Here is an 18,048-nt window from a genome sequence, read left to right as displayed (position 1 = left end):
TACAAAAACATCTGACTCCATTTTGGATCTCTACTTCTTAGTAGCATCCAGATGAGAAAAAGAACAGAAACTTGGGCCTTGCCATCCGCAGTGGAAGATGTAGAGACATTGCTATACTGCCTACCAGCAAATAAAAATACAAAGATAATAACATTTCTATAGCACCAACATATATACCCCCAAAGATGTTTCACTGGTGACCAAGCTTCATCAGGTGTAAGGGCAGCTGAGATCAGGGACGCTTGAGAAGATCTGTTATAATACTTAAGCAAGTGGTATGAGCACACAACTACAAAACTGAGCCAATAATATATCTCTAGATCTGATTAACAGATTAAGGCTGCAATGCAGAGCTCTAAGCAAAAAAATCCTTAGACAAGGGGGTGTGAACATATTAAAATGAGCCAATGTGACATGTCTATAACAGACTGACAGATTAGGGCTGCTATGGAGAGCCATGGACAATAAATACTCCGACAAGTGGTTTGAGCAAGGGGTCAACAAAATAAGCTGAGTGTGCCCTGGGAATTAGTGCATAAAACCAAAAAAACTGAATCAACTGCGCATGCTCAAAAACTGAGTGCACATTATCACTGATCTGCCGAGTATGCTCTGGGACTTAGTGTGCCATAACAACAAACTGAATGACGTGTTCACGCCCCGGGACCATGCGCACAGAGTAACTCAACCAGATTTAGAAACTGGTCAGTGAGATCCCCTGGATAAACCAAGTAGGCTCAGGGACTTATCACAATACCAAAAAAACTAGATGAGCTGAGCTCATGCAGACAATGCACACAATCAATCAATGACTCATTGGAATTGATCAATTTGGACTCGGCCGTCACTCTCATGTCTCATCTCTTTCTTCTCCTTTTCCCTTTCCCTCTTTTTTGACTTCTTTCTTCCTTTCTATACTCTTCTCTTTTTCTTTCCGTTCAGAATCCTTTAACATTTCCACCAGAGGTTCCACCCTTCTGGGGTTATTGTAATTTTATTCCAGATGTAATTTTACCGTCGTGTTGTTTTCATATTCACGTGTTTAATGTCCAGTGCAAAAATATAAAAGTGACTGAACCGTATGATTGATTCTGTAATAAACCGAACAGACGTGCTATTATTTATATAGAGAAATTACAATGAAGTCCATCTTTATATGTACTACATGCAGGAGGAGATGTGGAAAAGCTAAATAATTCAGAGCGAGCAGTCCCCAACTGGTAATATATGTAGTAAGGAGAGAGGAGCGAGCATACTCGCTAAGGCAAACTACTCAAGCGAGTAGTGCCTTATTCGAGTACCTGCCCGCTTGTCTCTAAAGATTTGGCTGCCGGCGCGGGGGAGAGGTGAGTTAGCAGGGGGGAGAGAGGGAGAGAGAGATCTCACCTCCGTTCCTCCCCGCTCTCCCCCGCCGGCAGCCGAATCTTTAGAGACGAGCGGGCAGGTACTCGAATAAGGCACTACTCGCTCGAGTAGTTTGCCTTAGCGAGTATGCTCGCTCATCTCTAGTAGTAAGTATTACAACAAATACTAAACCTTCTTAAATTAAGATTTTCTGGGCCTGAAGTGCAGAGGTGGGTGCTGGGATAATAATGCAGAATATGAGAACCCTTCCATCAAGCAAATCACCACAGTTGGTATGATCCACAGTGCCTCCTTCTATTAGAGCTTTCTCTCAATGTTGCCCCTAAGAGGACCTTATTGTAAGTGGCTGATCCCCCAGGATTTAAGGACCCATTATAATTAATTTGGTAAGAAAAAAACAATTAAATGGAGATGAACAAGGGCAGAATCTTTGTGGCTATAAGTGCATACCACTTGTTTCTGCATTATTAAAGAACTTCTCAGGCATCCCTGATCTCACTTGCCCCACCCTCTGATGAAGCTGAATTACCAGTGAAACATCTTATGGGGTAAAGCTTTTCTATTTGTAATTACTGATAGGCAGTGCAGCACCATCTCTAGTTCTTCCATCGGGTATAGCAAGGCCCAAGTTCTAGTATTTTTTTTTACTCAACTGTATCCTTACCGCCTATATATAATTAATCCCATTAATCCTACCCATGATATTTTTTTCCTTGCTGCCATCATGTGTTTTTATCACAACTGGTTGATAATTAACAATGACATTAAAATGTATCATAAACATTACATTTTAGGTAAATGGAGCTTTAGGAGTTCTGCAGTGCTGGTGGCACAGTTTGTGCTCTACAAGTACAGAAAAGACTCTTCTAAATGAAGAAAGAGGCCCCAGCCATGCAATCTCCACCCATGACTTGTAACGAGGGGAGAAAAACTGTGATTGGGATCGATCTTTATGTGCCCACTCTCAGACTGAAATATAGAACTAAGGAACGTTCACAGGTGGCAGATTCATTGGGGATTCTTTGTAGAGATTAAAAAAATGGATAGCAAATGTGCCCAATGGAACAGAAAGGGTGATGTCTGCTGTAGGCCGGGGCAACATGGGGCCGATTTTAGTGCAGAAAATCCCCAGCAAATCCACCACTTATGAAGACAACTATAATATAGTTGGATAACTGCACAGTCTGATGCTACATTAACCCCTCGTATCTGATTTAAGCTCATTTATGTTGCAGGAGAATGCTGTATGACCCTTTATTATATTTAAAAAATAGCTATTTCCCCGTATGAGTTCTTTGATGTTTAAGAAGTTGTGAGTTTTTGAACATGAAAATGCTTTCCTCGGTGAGATCCTTGATGTGGAGTTAGAGCTGACTTATGGATAAATCACTTTCCTAACCATGCAAGAATCTGGCTTCTATCCGTATGAATTCTCTGATGGCTAACCAGATTTTGTTTCAGTGTAAAGCATTTCCCACAGCTGGAACAAAGAAATGGCTTCTCTCCTGTGTGAATTCTCTCATGTTTAACAAAAGATGATTGCACTGCGAAGCATTTCCCACATACAGAACAAGTAAATGTCTTCTCCCCTGTGTGAATTCTCTGATGTTCGATAAGAGTTGACTTAGCTGTAAACCATTTCCCACATTCAGGGCAAGAAAATGGCTTCTCTCATATGTGAATTCTCTGATGTGTAACAAGAGTTGTTTTCGTTGCAAAACATTTGCCACATTCAGAACAAGAAAATGGCTTCTCTCCTGTGTGCATTCTCTGATGTTTAACAAGAGTTGCTTTCTGCGCAAAAGATTTCCTACATTCTGAACAAGAAAATGTCTTCTCCCCTGTGTGAGTTCTCTCATGTCTAACAAATGATGATTGCACTGAAAAAGATTTCCTACATACAGAACAGGTAAAGGGCTTCTCCCCTGTGTGAGTTCTCAGATGTTCGATAAGACTTGCTTTAGCTTTAAAACATTTCCCACATTCAGGACAAGAAAATGGCTTCTCTCCTGTGTGAATTCTCTGATGTGTAACAAGATTTGTTTTCGTTGCAAAACATTTCCCACATTCTGAACAAGAAAATGTCTTCTCCCCTGTGTGAATTCTCTGATGTTTAACAAGAGTTGATTTCTGTGCAAAAGATTTCCCACATTCTGAACAAGGAAACGTTTTCTCCCCTGTGTGAGTTTTCTCATGTCTAAGATATGATGATTGCACTGCAAAAGATTTCCCACATACAGAACAAGTGAACGGCTTTTCTCCTGTGTGAATTCTCCGATGTTCGACAAGAGTTGATTTCACTGTAAAACCTTTCCCACATTCAGAACAAGAAAATGGTTTCTCTCCTGTGTGAGTTCTCTGATGTGTAGCAAGATGTAGTTTCGTTGTAAAACATTTCTCACATTCAGAACAAGAAAATGTCTTCTCTCCTGTGTGAAGTCTCTGATGTGCAACAAGAATTGATTTTGTTGTAAACCATTTCCCACATTCAGAACAAGCAAAGTTTTTTTCTCCTGTGTGACTTCTCTGATGTTTAAGAAGAGTTGATTTCAGTGTAAAACATTTCCTACATTCTGAACAAGAAAATATCTTCTCCCCTGTGTGAGTTCTCTGATGTGTAACAAGGGATGATTGCACTGTAAAACATCTCCCACATGCAGTACAAGTAAAGGGCTTTTCTCCTGTGTGAATTCTCCGATGGTTAACAAGAGATGATTGCACTGTAAAACATTTCCCACATTCAGAACAAGAAAATGGCTTCTCCCCTGTGTGAATTCTCTGATGTACAGCAAGAAATGCATTGTGGGTAAAACATTTCCCACATTCTGAGCATGAATACGGCTTCTCCCTCATGTGAGTTCCTTGATGTTTTCCCCTTCTGTGACTTTTCTTCTTATCAGTCTGTGATGGGACACACTGTATAAGAGGAGCAGATGATGGATCTTTGCTGTGAAGGGCTAATGGTATATCTGGGATAATGGCAGCTTCTTCATATGTATCTTGTGTTATACCACAATCTTCAGATTGTAAAGCAGAAGACATCAGACATCTCTCTGAGCTCCCGGTACCATCATCTGCCAAGAATAAAACGTATTTTTACTATTTTTTGAATAATATGAAGCCTAAAAAATAGATATTGGTATTTTATAACATTACAATATACATATGTCCAAACAAATTATAAGTCATGTAGCAAAATGTAATTATTAACAAGAACAACGGTAGTTCTCTCTCTCCCCCCCCCACCTCCACCCGCATAGTGCTTGGACGAGTAATCAGTTACTCGAGAACACCAATACTCGCTCGAGCATCAGCCTTAAACGAGCGTGCTCGCTCATCTCTAATCACAATCAGTAGGCCAACCACTTGACTGCTATGGTGCTCAAGGCCAAATGGACAGCCTACCTGTTCCATGGCTGACTCATTAGGCCCTCTTCAAAAGTCTGCATAAGACACACTAGCCTCTTTGTCCCTAATAGTCCTGTCTATCTGGATGCTCTTCTTCTCGGTGCAGAGGCTAACGGACAGCTCTTATTAAGAGCTTATTACTCGAGAGAGCTGTCTGTTTAAGAGCCTATTATTTGAGCTCTTATACTTTGAGCGATCTATCAAGGGCCAGTCATCTGAGCCTTTTTAGCTCAAATATCCCCATATCCAGTTCTGATTACCTCTTGCTAGGCTGGCTGACCCACGGGCATTGGTTAGTAGAAACGAGAATTGCCTACCTTATTAAAGAATTTGTATCCACTGTACCTACATCTATCCAGCATAGATTGATAACCAATAAGCTGGAAGTCAGAATAAATCCAAACCATAAGAAAACTTTAGACACGTCTGTGATCCAAGGCGGCCAAACTCGGTCCTCTAACTCTTCCATCCGCAATTTTTCTTGAGACTGTCATCAATCACCCAGTGTGAAATAAGTGATATGGATAGAGGCTCGACGTCCCCCTATTGATCTATAATTACAAAGATGTATCTACTATAAGGCCTGACTAATACATTTAAGAGACCGAACTTAACCCCTTAGTGACCAAGCCTGTTTACGCCTTAATGACCAGGCCAAATTTTGCAAATCTGACACATGTCACTTTAGCATGGAAAAAGACCAGAAAGGTTTTGCATATCCAAGCGATTCTGACATTGTTTTATCGCCACATGTTGTACTTCATTTAGGTGGAAAAAAAAGACCGATAGAATTTGTGTTTATTTATTAAAAGCGCCAAAATTGGGAAAATTTTGAAAAAATCGTCATTTTTTCACATTTCCAACTGCAATATCTCAAATATGTGCAAACATAATATAGAAATTTTTGCTAAGATTTATATTTCCATCTGTTTACTTTATTTTGGGCGCACATTGGAAAAACTTTCGTTTTTTTTTAACCATTTAGGAGACGTACAAATGTAACATTACTTTTCAGCATTTTGAGCAACACTTTGTTTTCCTACACCAATCCAAGATTGGAAAGGCTCATAGGAGTCAAAATGATAGATACCCCCACAAGTGACCCCATTTTAAAAACTACACCCTTTAACGTATTCACTGAGGGGTGTCATGAGTATTTTAACCCCACAGTTTTTTTTCAGGAGTCAATGCAATTTAGAAGAGAAAAACAAAAATGTCATATTTTTGCAAATATGTCATTTTAAAGACAGGACTTTTTTCTATAGTACACATGAAAATTAGGATTTGCACCCCAGAATGGATACCCCTGTTTGTCCCGTGCTCATAAACATACCCATTGTGGCCCTAATCTTACGTTTGGATGCACAATGGGGCCCAAAATGAAAGGAGCAATCGGTGGCTTTCGGAACAGAAATTTTGCTTGAAGGAGATTTAGGCCCCATTGCCCACTTGTAGAGCCATTGAGTGACCAAAACTATGGAGAACCCCCACAAGTGACCCCATTTTGAAAAGTAGACCCCTTAACGAATTTATCTAGTGGTATAATGACTTTTTTGACTTCACAGTTTTTGAATGAATCTAAGCCAAGCCGAAGGAAAAAAATTACGATTTTCATTTTTTTGGTAATTCTGTCATTTTAAAAGCATTTTTTTTGTACAGCACATATATGAATGAAGACTTGCACCCCAAAATGGATACCCCTATTTCTCCCGTGCTCAGAAACATACCCATTGTGGCCCTAATCATATGTCTGGATGCACAATGGGGCCCAAAATGAAAGGAGCAACCAGTGGCTTTCGGAACAGAAATTTTGCTTGAAGGAGATTTAGTCCCCATTGCCCACTTGTAGAGCCCTTGAGTGACCAAAACGATGGAGAACGCCCACAAGTGACCCCATTTTGAAAAGTAGACCCCTTAACGAATTTATCTAGGGGTAGGATGACTTTTTTGACTTCACAGTTTTTGAATGAATCTAAGCCAAGCCGAAGGAAAAAAAATACGATTTTCATTTTTTGGTAATTCTGTCATTTCAAAAGCAGTTTTTTTTGTACCACACATATATGAATGAAGACTTGCACCCCAAAATGGATACCCGTTTGTCCTGTGCACAGAAACATACCCATTGTGGCCCTAGTATTACGTCTATATGCACAATGGGGCCCAAAATGAAAGGAGCAACCGGTGGCTTTCGGAACAGAAATTTTGCTTGAAGGAGATTTAGGCCCTATCGCCCACTTGTAGAGCCATTGAGTGACCAAAACGATGGAGAACCCCCACAAGTGACCCCATTTTGAAAAGTAGACCCCCTAACGAATTTATCTAGGGGTATAATGACTTTTTTGACTTCACAGTTTTTGAATGAATCTAAGCCAAGGAGAAGGAAAAAATTACGATTTTCATTTTTTTGGCAATTGTGTCAATTTAAAAACTGTTTTTTTTGGAAAGTGTACATAGGAATGAAGACTTTCGCCCCAAAATGGATACCCCCATTTGTCCCGTGTTCAGAAACATACCCATTGTGGCCCTAATCTACTTAAAGGAAACATAGCTAGGCCTATAATGGAAGGAGCACCTGTTGGATTTCAGGGTACAACGGAATAAATTCCAGTCCCCATTGCCCACATGTAGAGCCATTGAGCGTCCAAAACGATAGAGAACCCCCACAAATGACCCATTTTAAAAACTAGACCCCTTAACAAATTCATCTAGGGGTGTACTGCATATTTTGACCCCAAAGTATTTGAATGAATCTAAGCAAAGCAAAAGGAAAAAATTACGATTTTCATTTGTTTGGCAATTTTGTCAATTTAAAAACTGGTTTTTTTTTACAGTGTACATAGGAATGAAGACTTTCACCCCAAAATGGATACCCCTGTTTGTCCCCTGTTCAGAAACATACCCATTGTGGCCCTAATCTACTTACAGGACACATGGCTAAGCCCATAATGGAGGGAATGCCCGCTGGATTTCAGGGCAGAACTGAATAAATTCAAGGCCCCATTGCCCACTTATACGGAAAAAAAATTGACTTCCTAAAAATAATCCCCCCCCCCCCCCCCGCCATCCCCATTTTTTGGCATTCCCTAAATATTAGATAAAGGTAATAATATAAATGCGTTTTATGTCCGAAGACAGGGGTAATTACGGAGGCTGGTTGGGCTGGGCACATGGGGCAAGAAAACCGGGTATCCCCCCCCCCCCCTCCTCTCATGTATTTTGGGGGGTATTTCGTAACCTCAGCAGCGGGGATGGGGTGTAGAAAGTGGCGCTGTGAGGCTTTGTAATCTTGCTGCGGTGCAGCGGTCTCACAGAGAAGGCGCTCAACAAGCTGCTCCTGGAACTGCAGGAAGGCGAGCGTTCCCGGGGCTTCTTGTAAATTACGGATTACAGGTAGCGGTCTGAATAACGCCGGGCTCACGTAGCCGTAGGCGGAATCTGCTTGCGGAGGCCCGCTGCAGATCCCGGCTGTGAGCCCGGCTGTGACCCTGCATACGGCTGCGTAATGTACTGCGCATAACTGCCTACTCACACGGGCGGTTTTTTGTTTGCAGTTCCCGCGCCGTCGCTTAGAGATGACTCGGGTACCCGCAGCCCGTACACAATGTGTTTGCATATGGGGTGCGAGTATATCCGTGGTCATAGAGCACAAAGGGCTCTAGGTCGCAGATATTCGTGGTAAAATATAGCATGCTGTGTTCTGTTTTCTGCGAGTGGATTCCATAATTCCGACCCGCTAATTGGGGGGGGATTGTGTAATCCAATGCATGCGATTGATCCGTGGATTACCGCTGATCAAGCGCATGCAGAACCTGTAATTCCTCTCCGGTCACGCGTGACCGGCCTAATGTTAGTTCGCTACTTTATCATGTGACCGGGGACCGCTCAGCGAGGCCACCGGTCACTGCTCCAAGCACTCAGCAACCGTTGGTCGCTGGGAGCAAGGAGATTTAACATTTCCTGGGCTTCCCGGCTCTTGCGAATGTGTCCGGCATTTTGCCGGCGGGCGCATGCGCAGCAGCCGGAAGGGTCCATGGAGGATAATCGCATCTGGATTCAAATGCGGAAGCCTCCGAGAAGATGTTTCATCTCCCCCCACCGATCGCATCGGTGAGGGGAAATGAAACTGCCACTTTTTAAAGAACTTTTACGTGATCGCCATTATGCATTGGATAACGGCGATCACGTGACCAGTAACCGCATACCGCGGCTCCCCGTGACATCTCCAGGCTCTTGGCTACCTTTTGTAGCCAGCAGCAGGGAGATTTTATATTTCTTGGGCAATCTTTCACTTTTGCGCATGCGTCCGCCATCATGCTGACGGGCGCATGCGCCGAAGCTGGGGTAACATCCGCGGATCAACATCCCACCAGGGAACAAATCCGGGACCTTGGGTACATAATTTCATCCCCCCTTACGGATACGATCCATAAGGGGAGATGAAACTTTAACTTTTTAAACTTTTTTTTACTTTTAACTTTTTTTTTTTTTTACTTTTTAACTTTATATGATCACCGTTATCTGATGGATAACGGTGATCATATGACTGGAAACCGCATACAGCGGTCCCCAGTCATATCTCCCTGCACTCGGCTATCTGTGACAGCCGGGTGCAGGGAGATTTTGAATTTGCTGGGCTCGCCGGCTTCTGCGCATGCGCGCCGCATCGGCACATCGCAGAAGCCAGCGGGGGGTCCAGACACCGGCCGGAGGACATCGGCGGACCTGAGGTGAGTATTTTCACCTCCCCTCATGGATCCGATCCATGAGGGGAGGTGAAACTTTTCTTTTTTTACACTTTTTTTTAACTTTTTTGCGATCGCCGCTATCCATTGGATAACGGCGATCGCGGTACCGGGACCGCTCACCGCAGTCCCCGCTGACATCTCCTGCCTCCCGGCTACCTACAGGAGCCGGGAGCCAGGAGATTTTAAGTCTCCCGCGCCGCCGGGCCTTCTGCGCATGCGGCTGACGTAATGCCGCTAGGCGCGCATGCGCAGAAGGACGGCTACGGCGCCCGGAGCATCGGGACAGCTGGGAGTCGTGCGACGGACCTCGGTGAGTAATTTCAGCTGCTCCGATGGATCCGATCCATCAGAGCAGCTGAATCTTTAACTTTTATTGCACTTTTATTTACTTTTTTGCGATCGGCGCTATCCATTGCATAGCGCCGATCGCAATGCCGGGGGGGCTCCGAACAGCCCGGGATGACAGCTCCATGCTGTCAGCTACCTGCGGACACCAACAGCATGGAGCTGTCACGTCCACAGCCCGAGGGGCATTATTCTCTGCAGGAAGCATGTTTTTACGTCCTCAGAGAATAAGGCCCACTTCGGGAGGACGTAAAAACACTATGGGCTGGTCGTTAAGGGGTTAATATCGGTCTTGGGTACACAATCTGTGTTTAGTGTGACTGTTCGTTCCACTGACGCTTAGAGGTTATGTCAACCCTAGGTGCTGTCACTCCACTTTTTACGTCACGTTAAATGTTGTGTTTTTAGGAATAAATAATAAAGATTGTATAGTTTTATATTAAGTCTTCTCTGGGCAGAAAAATGGGCAGCACCAATCAGAGAAGATGCCACCTGTGATCATTAGAGGTAAGTATACAGTGATAGGGATTACAGTGCAGAGCTGGTATGGGAACATAATATGGTGACTGCATTACTTCAGATATACTGGAGCTAAGCCACTGTATTTAAGAATGTTATAGATATGATGTCACCAATATATATTTTTCCTGGAAAATATTTTTTTTAAATACATAAAAAAAAAACAAAAACCACAAACATACCAGGATAACAGATGGCTTACAAATATGGCCCCCCTCCAGTAAGGTTCTATCTAAAAACTCAATGAGCTTATGCAATGTTAACACAAGGTAGAAGAATAGAGTTCTGACTTTATCCACTACCCCCAATTAACAGTATATTTTGCTTGGTTCCCACGCATCCTTGCTAATGTACCCTCCAACCTGCATAGGTAACAAAGTATGTAAGGCCGAAAAAAGACCTATGTGCATCCAGTTCAGCCTATTCACCCCGAATGTTGATCCAGAGGAAGGTAAAAATGAGGTAGAAGTTAATTTTCCTCATTTAAGGGAAACAATTCCTTCCGGACTCCAATCTGGCAATTGTAATAACTAGGGATGAGCGAGTATACTCGCTAAGGCACTACTCGCTCGAGTAATGTGCCTTAGCCGAGTATCTCCTTGCTCGTCCTGAAAGATTTACCATTAGTAGCCACCCTCTTATCAATCACTGACCAGTTACTTACCCACATTCTCACCCAGACCAAGCATTCTCATTCTATATACCAACCTTTTATGTGGCACAGTACCAAATGCTTTGGAAAAGTCCAGATACACCAGATCCAGAGACTCTCCCCGGTCCAGTCTAGACCTCCTCATAGTAGCTGATCAGGTTGGTTTGATAGGAGCGATCTCTCACAAACCCATGCTGATACAGAGTTCTACAGCTATTTCCTTGAGGTTCTCCAGGATAGCATCTCTTAGAAACCTTTCAGACATTTTACTAATAATAGAAGTAAGAATTACCGGCCTGTAATTTCCAGGTTCACTTTTTGCCCCCTTTTTGAATATCAGCATCCCATTGGCTATGTGCCAATCCAGTGGAACAGACCCCGTCACTATAGCATCCTTATAAATAAGTAACAAGGGTCTGTGTATCACATTACCTAATTCCCTTATAACCCAGGGGTGTATGCCTTAGGAACATGGCGATTTGTCTGTTTTAATCTTTTTAAGATGGCTCTGCACTTCTTCCTGGGTTAGACTAGTGACATTTAGTGGAGAGTTTACTTTATCACTCTGCATCTCATCTAACATTCCATTTTCTTCGGTGAATACACTGGAGAAAAAAAAACTATTTAAAAGGGGTTGTCTCGCGGCAAACCTCAAAATTTTACCTTACCCCATTCCCCGTCACCCCCCTGGCATAAAATAGCAAATTAAAGCGGTTTTTAAACCGCTTGCTACTTACCGATCCGACGATATAAGGACTTTAAAAAATCTTCTCCTTAACCCCTTAAGGACCAGGTTGTTTTGTACCTTAAGGACCAGACACTTTTTAGGGATTTTACCCATGTGGCGGTTTTACTGCTCCATTTTTTTTCCTTTAGCTACCAAAATTATTTTTGCTGCGTTTTTTTTTCCGTGACATATTGGACTATTTTTTAATATCTTTTTCACTGACTTTTTTTTCCGTTTTTTAGTTTTATTGGGGGTAAAATGCTAAAAAAAATGATTTTTTTAACATTTATAGTTTAAAAATTTTTTTTTTTTATATTTACACTAAAATAAAGTATGGGAACGGGTTCCTCTATTTGTTTCGGACGTTTTGATATATAGTATGTATGGTTTTGGTTTATAGGGCGCATACGGTGATGGTTTTTGTTGGCGTCTGCTTTGTGTTATTCTCTTTTTTATGTATGTTTTGTTGTTTTATTCTGTTGTTTTGTTTTACGTATTTCTGTAATTGTGTTTTTTACTATCTGTGTCCCCCATGACGTCATATAAGACCTCTGGGGGACACTCACTTTTTTTTTTTTTTTAACTTTATTTGACATTTTCCCATTGTAGCTGGGCAGTCCATAGGACCCTCAGTTACAGGGGAAAGCAACCCCTGTGGTGAGATTAGTCACCTGCAGAGCTGCCAGGGTCTAAGTCTGACCCTCCAGCTCTGCAGTAGCAGGGAATCCCGGGAGGTCACATGACCCCCCCAGGCTCCCGTAGTGAAAGAACTTCTTACTTTCACTTTGCCCCGACAGTGCTCATTGAGCACTGTATATCGGGGAAGCAGGAGGCAGGAAGGGTTAAAAACCCCTCCTGCCTTCTGCTCCAGGGTATCAGCTGTCACTAACAGCTGATAACCCGTACCTGCCTCTGGACTGATTGCAGAGTCAGGAGACTTAGAGCACCGCCGTATTTTTACAATCGGTGGTCCTCAAAGCCCAGCACCAGCCGCCGTATATATACAGTGGCTGGTCCTTAATGGCTTAAGGGCGCCCACCCACTGGCGATTTTTTTTCCCTGCGAAATTCGCAGCATTTTTTTCTCTGCAGGGGTCTATGGGACTTGTAATGTTAAAATCGCGATCGCGAAAAATCGCGATTTCGCGGTAAATTGCGATTTTGCGCGATCGCGATTTTAACATTACAAGTCCCATAGACCCCTGCAGAGAAACAAATGCGAATTTCGCAGGGAAAAAAAAAAAAAAATCGCCAGTGGGTGGGCACCCTAAGATGGCCACCAGTCCTTTCCCAGGGATGAACTGCGGTTTTCTCCCATGGTGCACCGCGGGTCTTCTCCCATGGTGCACCATGGGCTCTGTGCGTTCCATTGCCGATTCCAGCCTCCTGATTGGCTGGAATCGGCACACGTGACGGGGCGGAGCTACACGATGATGCATAGAAGGGGCGGAGCCAGAACGCCGCTCGTGCCTGGACCGAGCAGAAGGGGAGAAGACCGCACAGCGCAAGCGCGTCTAAAAAAGGCAAGAAGACAGCGAAATTAGACGGAGCCATGATGACGGGGACGCTAGCAACGGAGCAGGTAAGTGGAATAACTTCTGTATGGCTCATAATTCATGCACGATGTATATTACAAAGTGCATTAATATGGCCATACAGAAGTGTATAACCCCACTTGCTGCCGCGAGACAACCCCTTTAATAGATTTGTTTTTTTTCTGAACATCCTCTACAATTTCTCCTACATTTTATTAAAGGGCCAAAACTTTCAGCATTAATCTTTTTAATATTTGTATTGTTAAATAACAGTTTAGCAGAAATAGCACTAAAAGAACATTAGGTGCTCCCCTTCCCATATATACAGTGATCCAGTTACTAATTGAGATATCGGGGATAATAAGGTGTCACCTGTAAAGGTAATGCAGGCAGTCTGATATTCAGAAACATACCCACTGTAACCCCAATCTGCTTACAGGACACATGGTTCGGCCTGTAATGGAGGGAACACCCTTTGGATTTTAGGGCACAACTGAATAAATTCCAGGCCCCATTGCACTCTTGTAGAGCCATCAAGGTACCAAAATGATAGAACATCCCCATAAGTGACTCCATTTTGAAATCTAGACCCCTTAGCCCATTTATCTAGGTGTGTACTGAGCATTCTGACCCAACAGTTTTTCCAAAATTAGTATAAAGCATGTGAAAAATAAAATCAAAATGTTTTCATAAATGTCACTATCGTGATAGTTTTCTTTGTTTCAAGCAGAGGAAATAGAGGTGACGCACCCCAAATTTATAGCACTAGTTCTGTGTTCAGTAATACCCCAATTATAGCCCCAAGCTACTTAATGGATACATGGCTAGGCCTGTAATGGAGGGAACACCCATTGGATTTAAAGGCACAAGTGAATAAATTCCAGGCGCCGTTGTACACTAGTGCAGAAAAAAAATTGACTACCTAAAAAAAACAAAAACCCTCCCTTTTTGGCATTTTCTGAATCTTAGATAAAAGTAATAATGTAAAACTGTGTGGCATTTCTCAAACAGGGATAATTACAGCAGCTTTGTTAGGATGGGCACATGGGGCAAGAAAACATGGTATCCTTCCTCCTCCCATACTTGCTGCAAACCCGACACTTTTTTGGGGGGTATCTTCTGACCTAAGTGGCAGGGATGGGGTTTAAAAAGTGGCGCTCTGTGAAACTTCACACTTCCGCAGACTCGTACGCTTGCTGAGGTGCGGTAGTCTCAAATAGAAGGCGCTCAGCAAGCTGCTCCTGGAACAGCAAGAAGCTGAGCGTTCCTGGGGACTTCTTGTAAATTACAAAGGCATTACAGGTAGGGATCTGAATAATGCCGGACTCACACGACCATATGTGGAATCCATTTGCAGAGGCTCAGCTGTGAGCCCAGACCTGGCCCAGCCTAAAGCAGCATAATGTATAACAGCAATCGTGTGACTGGGGCCAGAGTTAGCCAATAGAAGGAAGCTGTCACACTTGCAGACCCCGGTGATTTACTCCACAGGGCTAGCGTGTTTTTACGTTCCTGTAGATTAAACCCCAGACACCCAAGACATGAAAACGCGTATGTGTGGCCACTTGGGGGGTTAATGAAAGTAGACCTCTTAATTCCCTCATATTAGCCTCCATCTTAAAAGAGACCACTTCAAAAGCACTTCCCTCCATTAACATCCAGACAATGTCCCTTCTCCTGCAAGCTTCTATTCAATCCTAGATCCTGCTTACCCAAAAATAGAGACCTACCACAAAGAAAATCTCAACAAAACTTCCCTTGATGATCACAGAATATTTCATATCCAACTTTCGGGTCAAAAACTGGGTTTAAAAAAACATGTAAACCGAATCTCAGACCTTTAAAGAGCAGGAAAGATTAAATCTTTTGCTGATCTGATGAAGGAATTTGGGGTCCCTCAAAAATACTTACAGCAATATAACCAAATCAGTTCTTTTCTGAGTGTCTATGCCTTACATCCTTACATGAGACCAGGATGCCCCTTGAAATGCATACTCTACTATCTAACAACATTTCCCCCCTCCAAGTCACTCTATCAAACATTTTATGAAATTTTCTCAGAAAAGACGGACGTTTCAAGGAAAAAAAAAAAAGTACATCTCTGGAACTGGGAAAAAAACTGGGAATAAAGTTTACACCGAATCGATGGATATCATATTTTCTTTTAAATGGGCCAACAAGTCGTCCCTATGTACAAATCCCTTAGAAGTCAACTTGATCAGGTGGTACTATACTCCTGGAAAGATTGCCAAATGCCAGTGGCCTCTGGTGGAGAATCTGTGGGCAACTAGGCTCATTATACCACATTTTCTGGAGCTGCCCACACCTTCATCCCTTGTGGAAAGATGTGTCTACCGTTATAAACCGGATCTCAAGACTGAACCAAATACTTAAACCAAAATGATCTTTTACTACTTGATAGCGATCAATAACCCCCAGAAACTAGAAGATTAATTTGTCCTGTTCTCCAGTCTACCAAGCTTCTAATAACTAGGAACTGGAAATCTCCCGGGCCCGCCACGATCAATGAGCCAACAATGTTCATCTCTGAACAGAACTCCTGAGAGGCGACTTGCTAAAGATAATGAGAAGTTTCATAAATATCATCTTATGTGGAATCATTGGCTTCACCTCTTTCACTAATATTACTGCCTCAAGATTTGTTTATTTTACTGCCTACTGATTATACCTGCTGGACATTAACCCAAGTGGCCGGTGTCTTTCCTTTTTTTCTTCCTTTATTCTTTTCTAGTAATATATTCTTCTATTTAATTAATGATAACCAAGAGCGGTTGAGAAGAGGACCCTCGCCGGAGGCCATACCTCTCATATGGTGTCAGTAATACGGAGAGTTGATCAATTTTCAAATAACATTGGTTCTCTACATTTTGTTAATAATAATAACATGAAATATTCAATAAAAAGTTGAATTGTAAGAAAAAAAAGACATAAAAGAGTTGAAGAAAGATATCACCATGTAAGACATATAAGAGATCAAAAGATACAACCAGAATATATAAATAGTGTATCAGCAAGAACATTAGGTCCTGTCTATTACCTGGTGATGGGAGCGGCTGGTGGGTCTCCATCATGGCCTCCTTGTACAGATCCTTGTGTCCTTCTAAATACTCCCACTCCTCCATGGAGAAATAGACAGCGACATCCTGACACCTTATAGGAACCTGACAACACAATATACAGTCATCACCCAGAAGCCTCCAGTGCTGTTACTGTATAATGTCCCAGCATTCCCTGCAGCGTCACCTCTCCAGTCAGCAGCTCAATCATCTTGTTGGTGAGTTCTAGAATCTTCTGTACATTGATGTCCTCACATATCAGGGGGTGAGGTGGGGGCCCCGTGGTTGGGCTCAGGGGTCTACTCAGTTCATTGCACACAGGGGCCCGACAGCCATCACTAGAGGTCTTCTTCACTACTGTGTAATCCTGTATGTGGGGGGACGTTAATAAATATCACTTATCTGTTAGCACCATAGATAAAAAGGATGTGATGTGACATCATCGGAATCCTTCCCCTCTCCAGTGACATCATCTGTTATTACCATAAATAAGAATGAGGTCATGTGACATCATCAGAATCTCTCACCTCTATAGTAAGCTTGAAGAGTATCTCTATGGTTAGATTTAACATACGTTTCACCATCTTCTTCCTGTCCTTTTCCATTCTGAACGGTGAATCTGGAATATAATGTTACATAGAAGATATCAGAGGATCCTACTTTGTACGACCTGAATGGAGAGAAGATGAGCCAATATAAAAACCACATAAGTGTGATGTCAGGGGTTTTATTATACCTAATTGTTAGATATTGACAGGCAGACCAAATGTGACCAGGTCAGCAGGGACCCGCCCCCATGACTCTTCTCCACATTCCTTGCTGATCTTTGGATAATTGCTCATGTATAACCCCGCAGTGTCCCAGAGAACATACTGTAGATGTCTGTAATGTGGGCGCCGGTCAGGATATTATGCTGCCTGTAGTTCGGGGAGTGTAAGACTCCTCACAGGTTCCCTGTATCACAGAACCAGCCTGATGAAGGCTTGTATTATGTGGCAGGTGGTCATTTTTAATGTGCTATATAACAAATAAAGAATCTTAATAAAAAAAAAAAACATTCTACCATTGTTTTTGTTTTACTGTTAGGTCATTCATTATGTGATAAAGCAGCAATTCTGCCAATGAATATTGTATTCAAAGTGTAAAATCAATCAGCCTCGTAGATGTTGTGATATGAATAATAACAAAATGTACTATTTTATATGATAAAAGGTAAAACAGGACTTTTTTACTCACCTTAAAATCCATTTCTTAGATGTTCATTGGGGAACACAGCATAGAGCTTGGCAATAGCTCCATCACAAGGATGCAGCCAATAGGCAAAGGAAGAGTTGACTCCTCCTACCAGCTATACCCCTCCTGTAGCTGCTCCACTATATCAGTTTGTACACAAGCATTAGGAGAGGAAACGCCGAAATGCTAACTGAACATGTAACTCAATGCAATGTACAACTAAACAAAGAAGTGAAGGCATTATCTCAGAACTGAGAAACTACCGGTTGCCTCAAACAATGGGTGGGCGCTCGGTACCACAATGGACATCAGAGCAAAGGATTTTATGGTGAAAGACAAAAAAATCCTGTTTTCTTTACTGTGTCATTGGGGAACACAGCAAGGCCCTTGGGACATTGAAAAGTAGTCCCTAGGGGGGGGGGGGGGGGGGGGGCAAAAATGCT

The 18,048-nt window shown here is 42.6% G+C and overlaps 3 protein-coding genes across 3 annotated transcripts in view; all 3 read right to left on the bottom strand.

The window, feature by feature from the left end:
• The window catches only part of LOC136628705 (zinc finger protein 665-like), an 841,644-nt gene that overhangs the window by 354,618 nt on the left and 468,978 nt on the right, over positions 1 to 18,048 (bottom strand). The gene's annotated exons all lie outside the window — the stretch shown is intronic.
• LOC136629047 (oocyte zinc finger protein XlCOF22-like) overlaps positions 1 to 18,048 on the bottom strand; it is a 95,309-nt gene that overhangs the window by 63,064 nt on the left and 14,197 nt on the right. The gene's annotated exons all lie outside the window — the stretch shown is intronic.
• Positions 1,332 to 16,969, bottom strand: LOC136629029 (oocyte zinc finger protein XlCOF6-like). The gene is made up of 3 exons (XM_066605149.1): positions 16,900 to 16,969; positions 16,354 to 16,739; positions 1,332 to 4,439 (listed from the first exon to the last, which is right to left on the bottom strand). The coding sequence occupies exons 2-3, from the start codon at positions 16,436 to 16,438 to the stop codon at positions 3,037 to 3,039; spliced, it is 1,488 nt and encodes a 495-aa protein (XP_066461246.1). The 5' UTR covers positions 16,439 to 16,739; positions 16,900 to 16,969; the 3' UTR covers positions 1,332 to 3,036.

Source organism: Eleutherodactylus coqui, chromosome 5, assembly GCF_035609145.1.
Source record: "Eleutherodactylus coqui strain aEleCoq1 chromosome 5, aEleCoq1.hap1, whole genome shotgun sequence".
NCBI lineage: Eukaryota > Metazoa > Chordata > Amphibia > Anura > Eleutherodactylidae > Eleutherodactylus > Eleutherodactylus coqui.
This window is presented reverse-complemented; position numbering and strand designations above follow the sequence as displayed.

Coding starts and splice junctions, on each gene's coding strand:
- LOC136629029 (XM_066605149.1), bottom strand. CDS start 16,438: ATGGAGGAGTGGGAGTATTTAGAAGGACACAAGGATCTGTACAAGGAG. Junction 4,440..16,353: donor CCAGCCGCTCCCATCACCAG/GTAATAGACAGG, acceptor TATTCTTGGCAG/ATGATGGTACCGGGAGCTCA.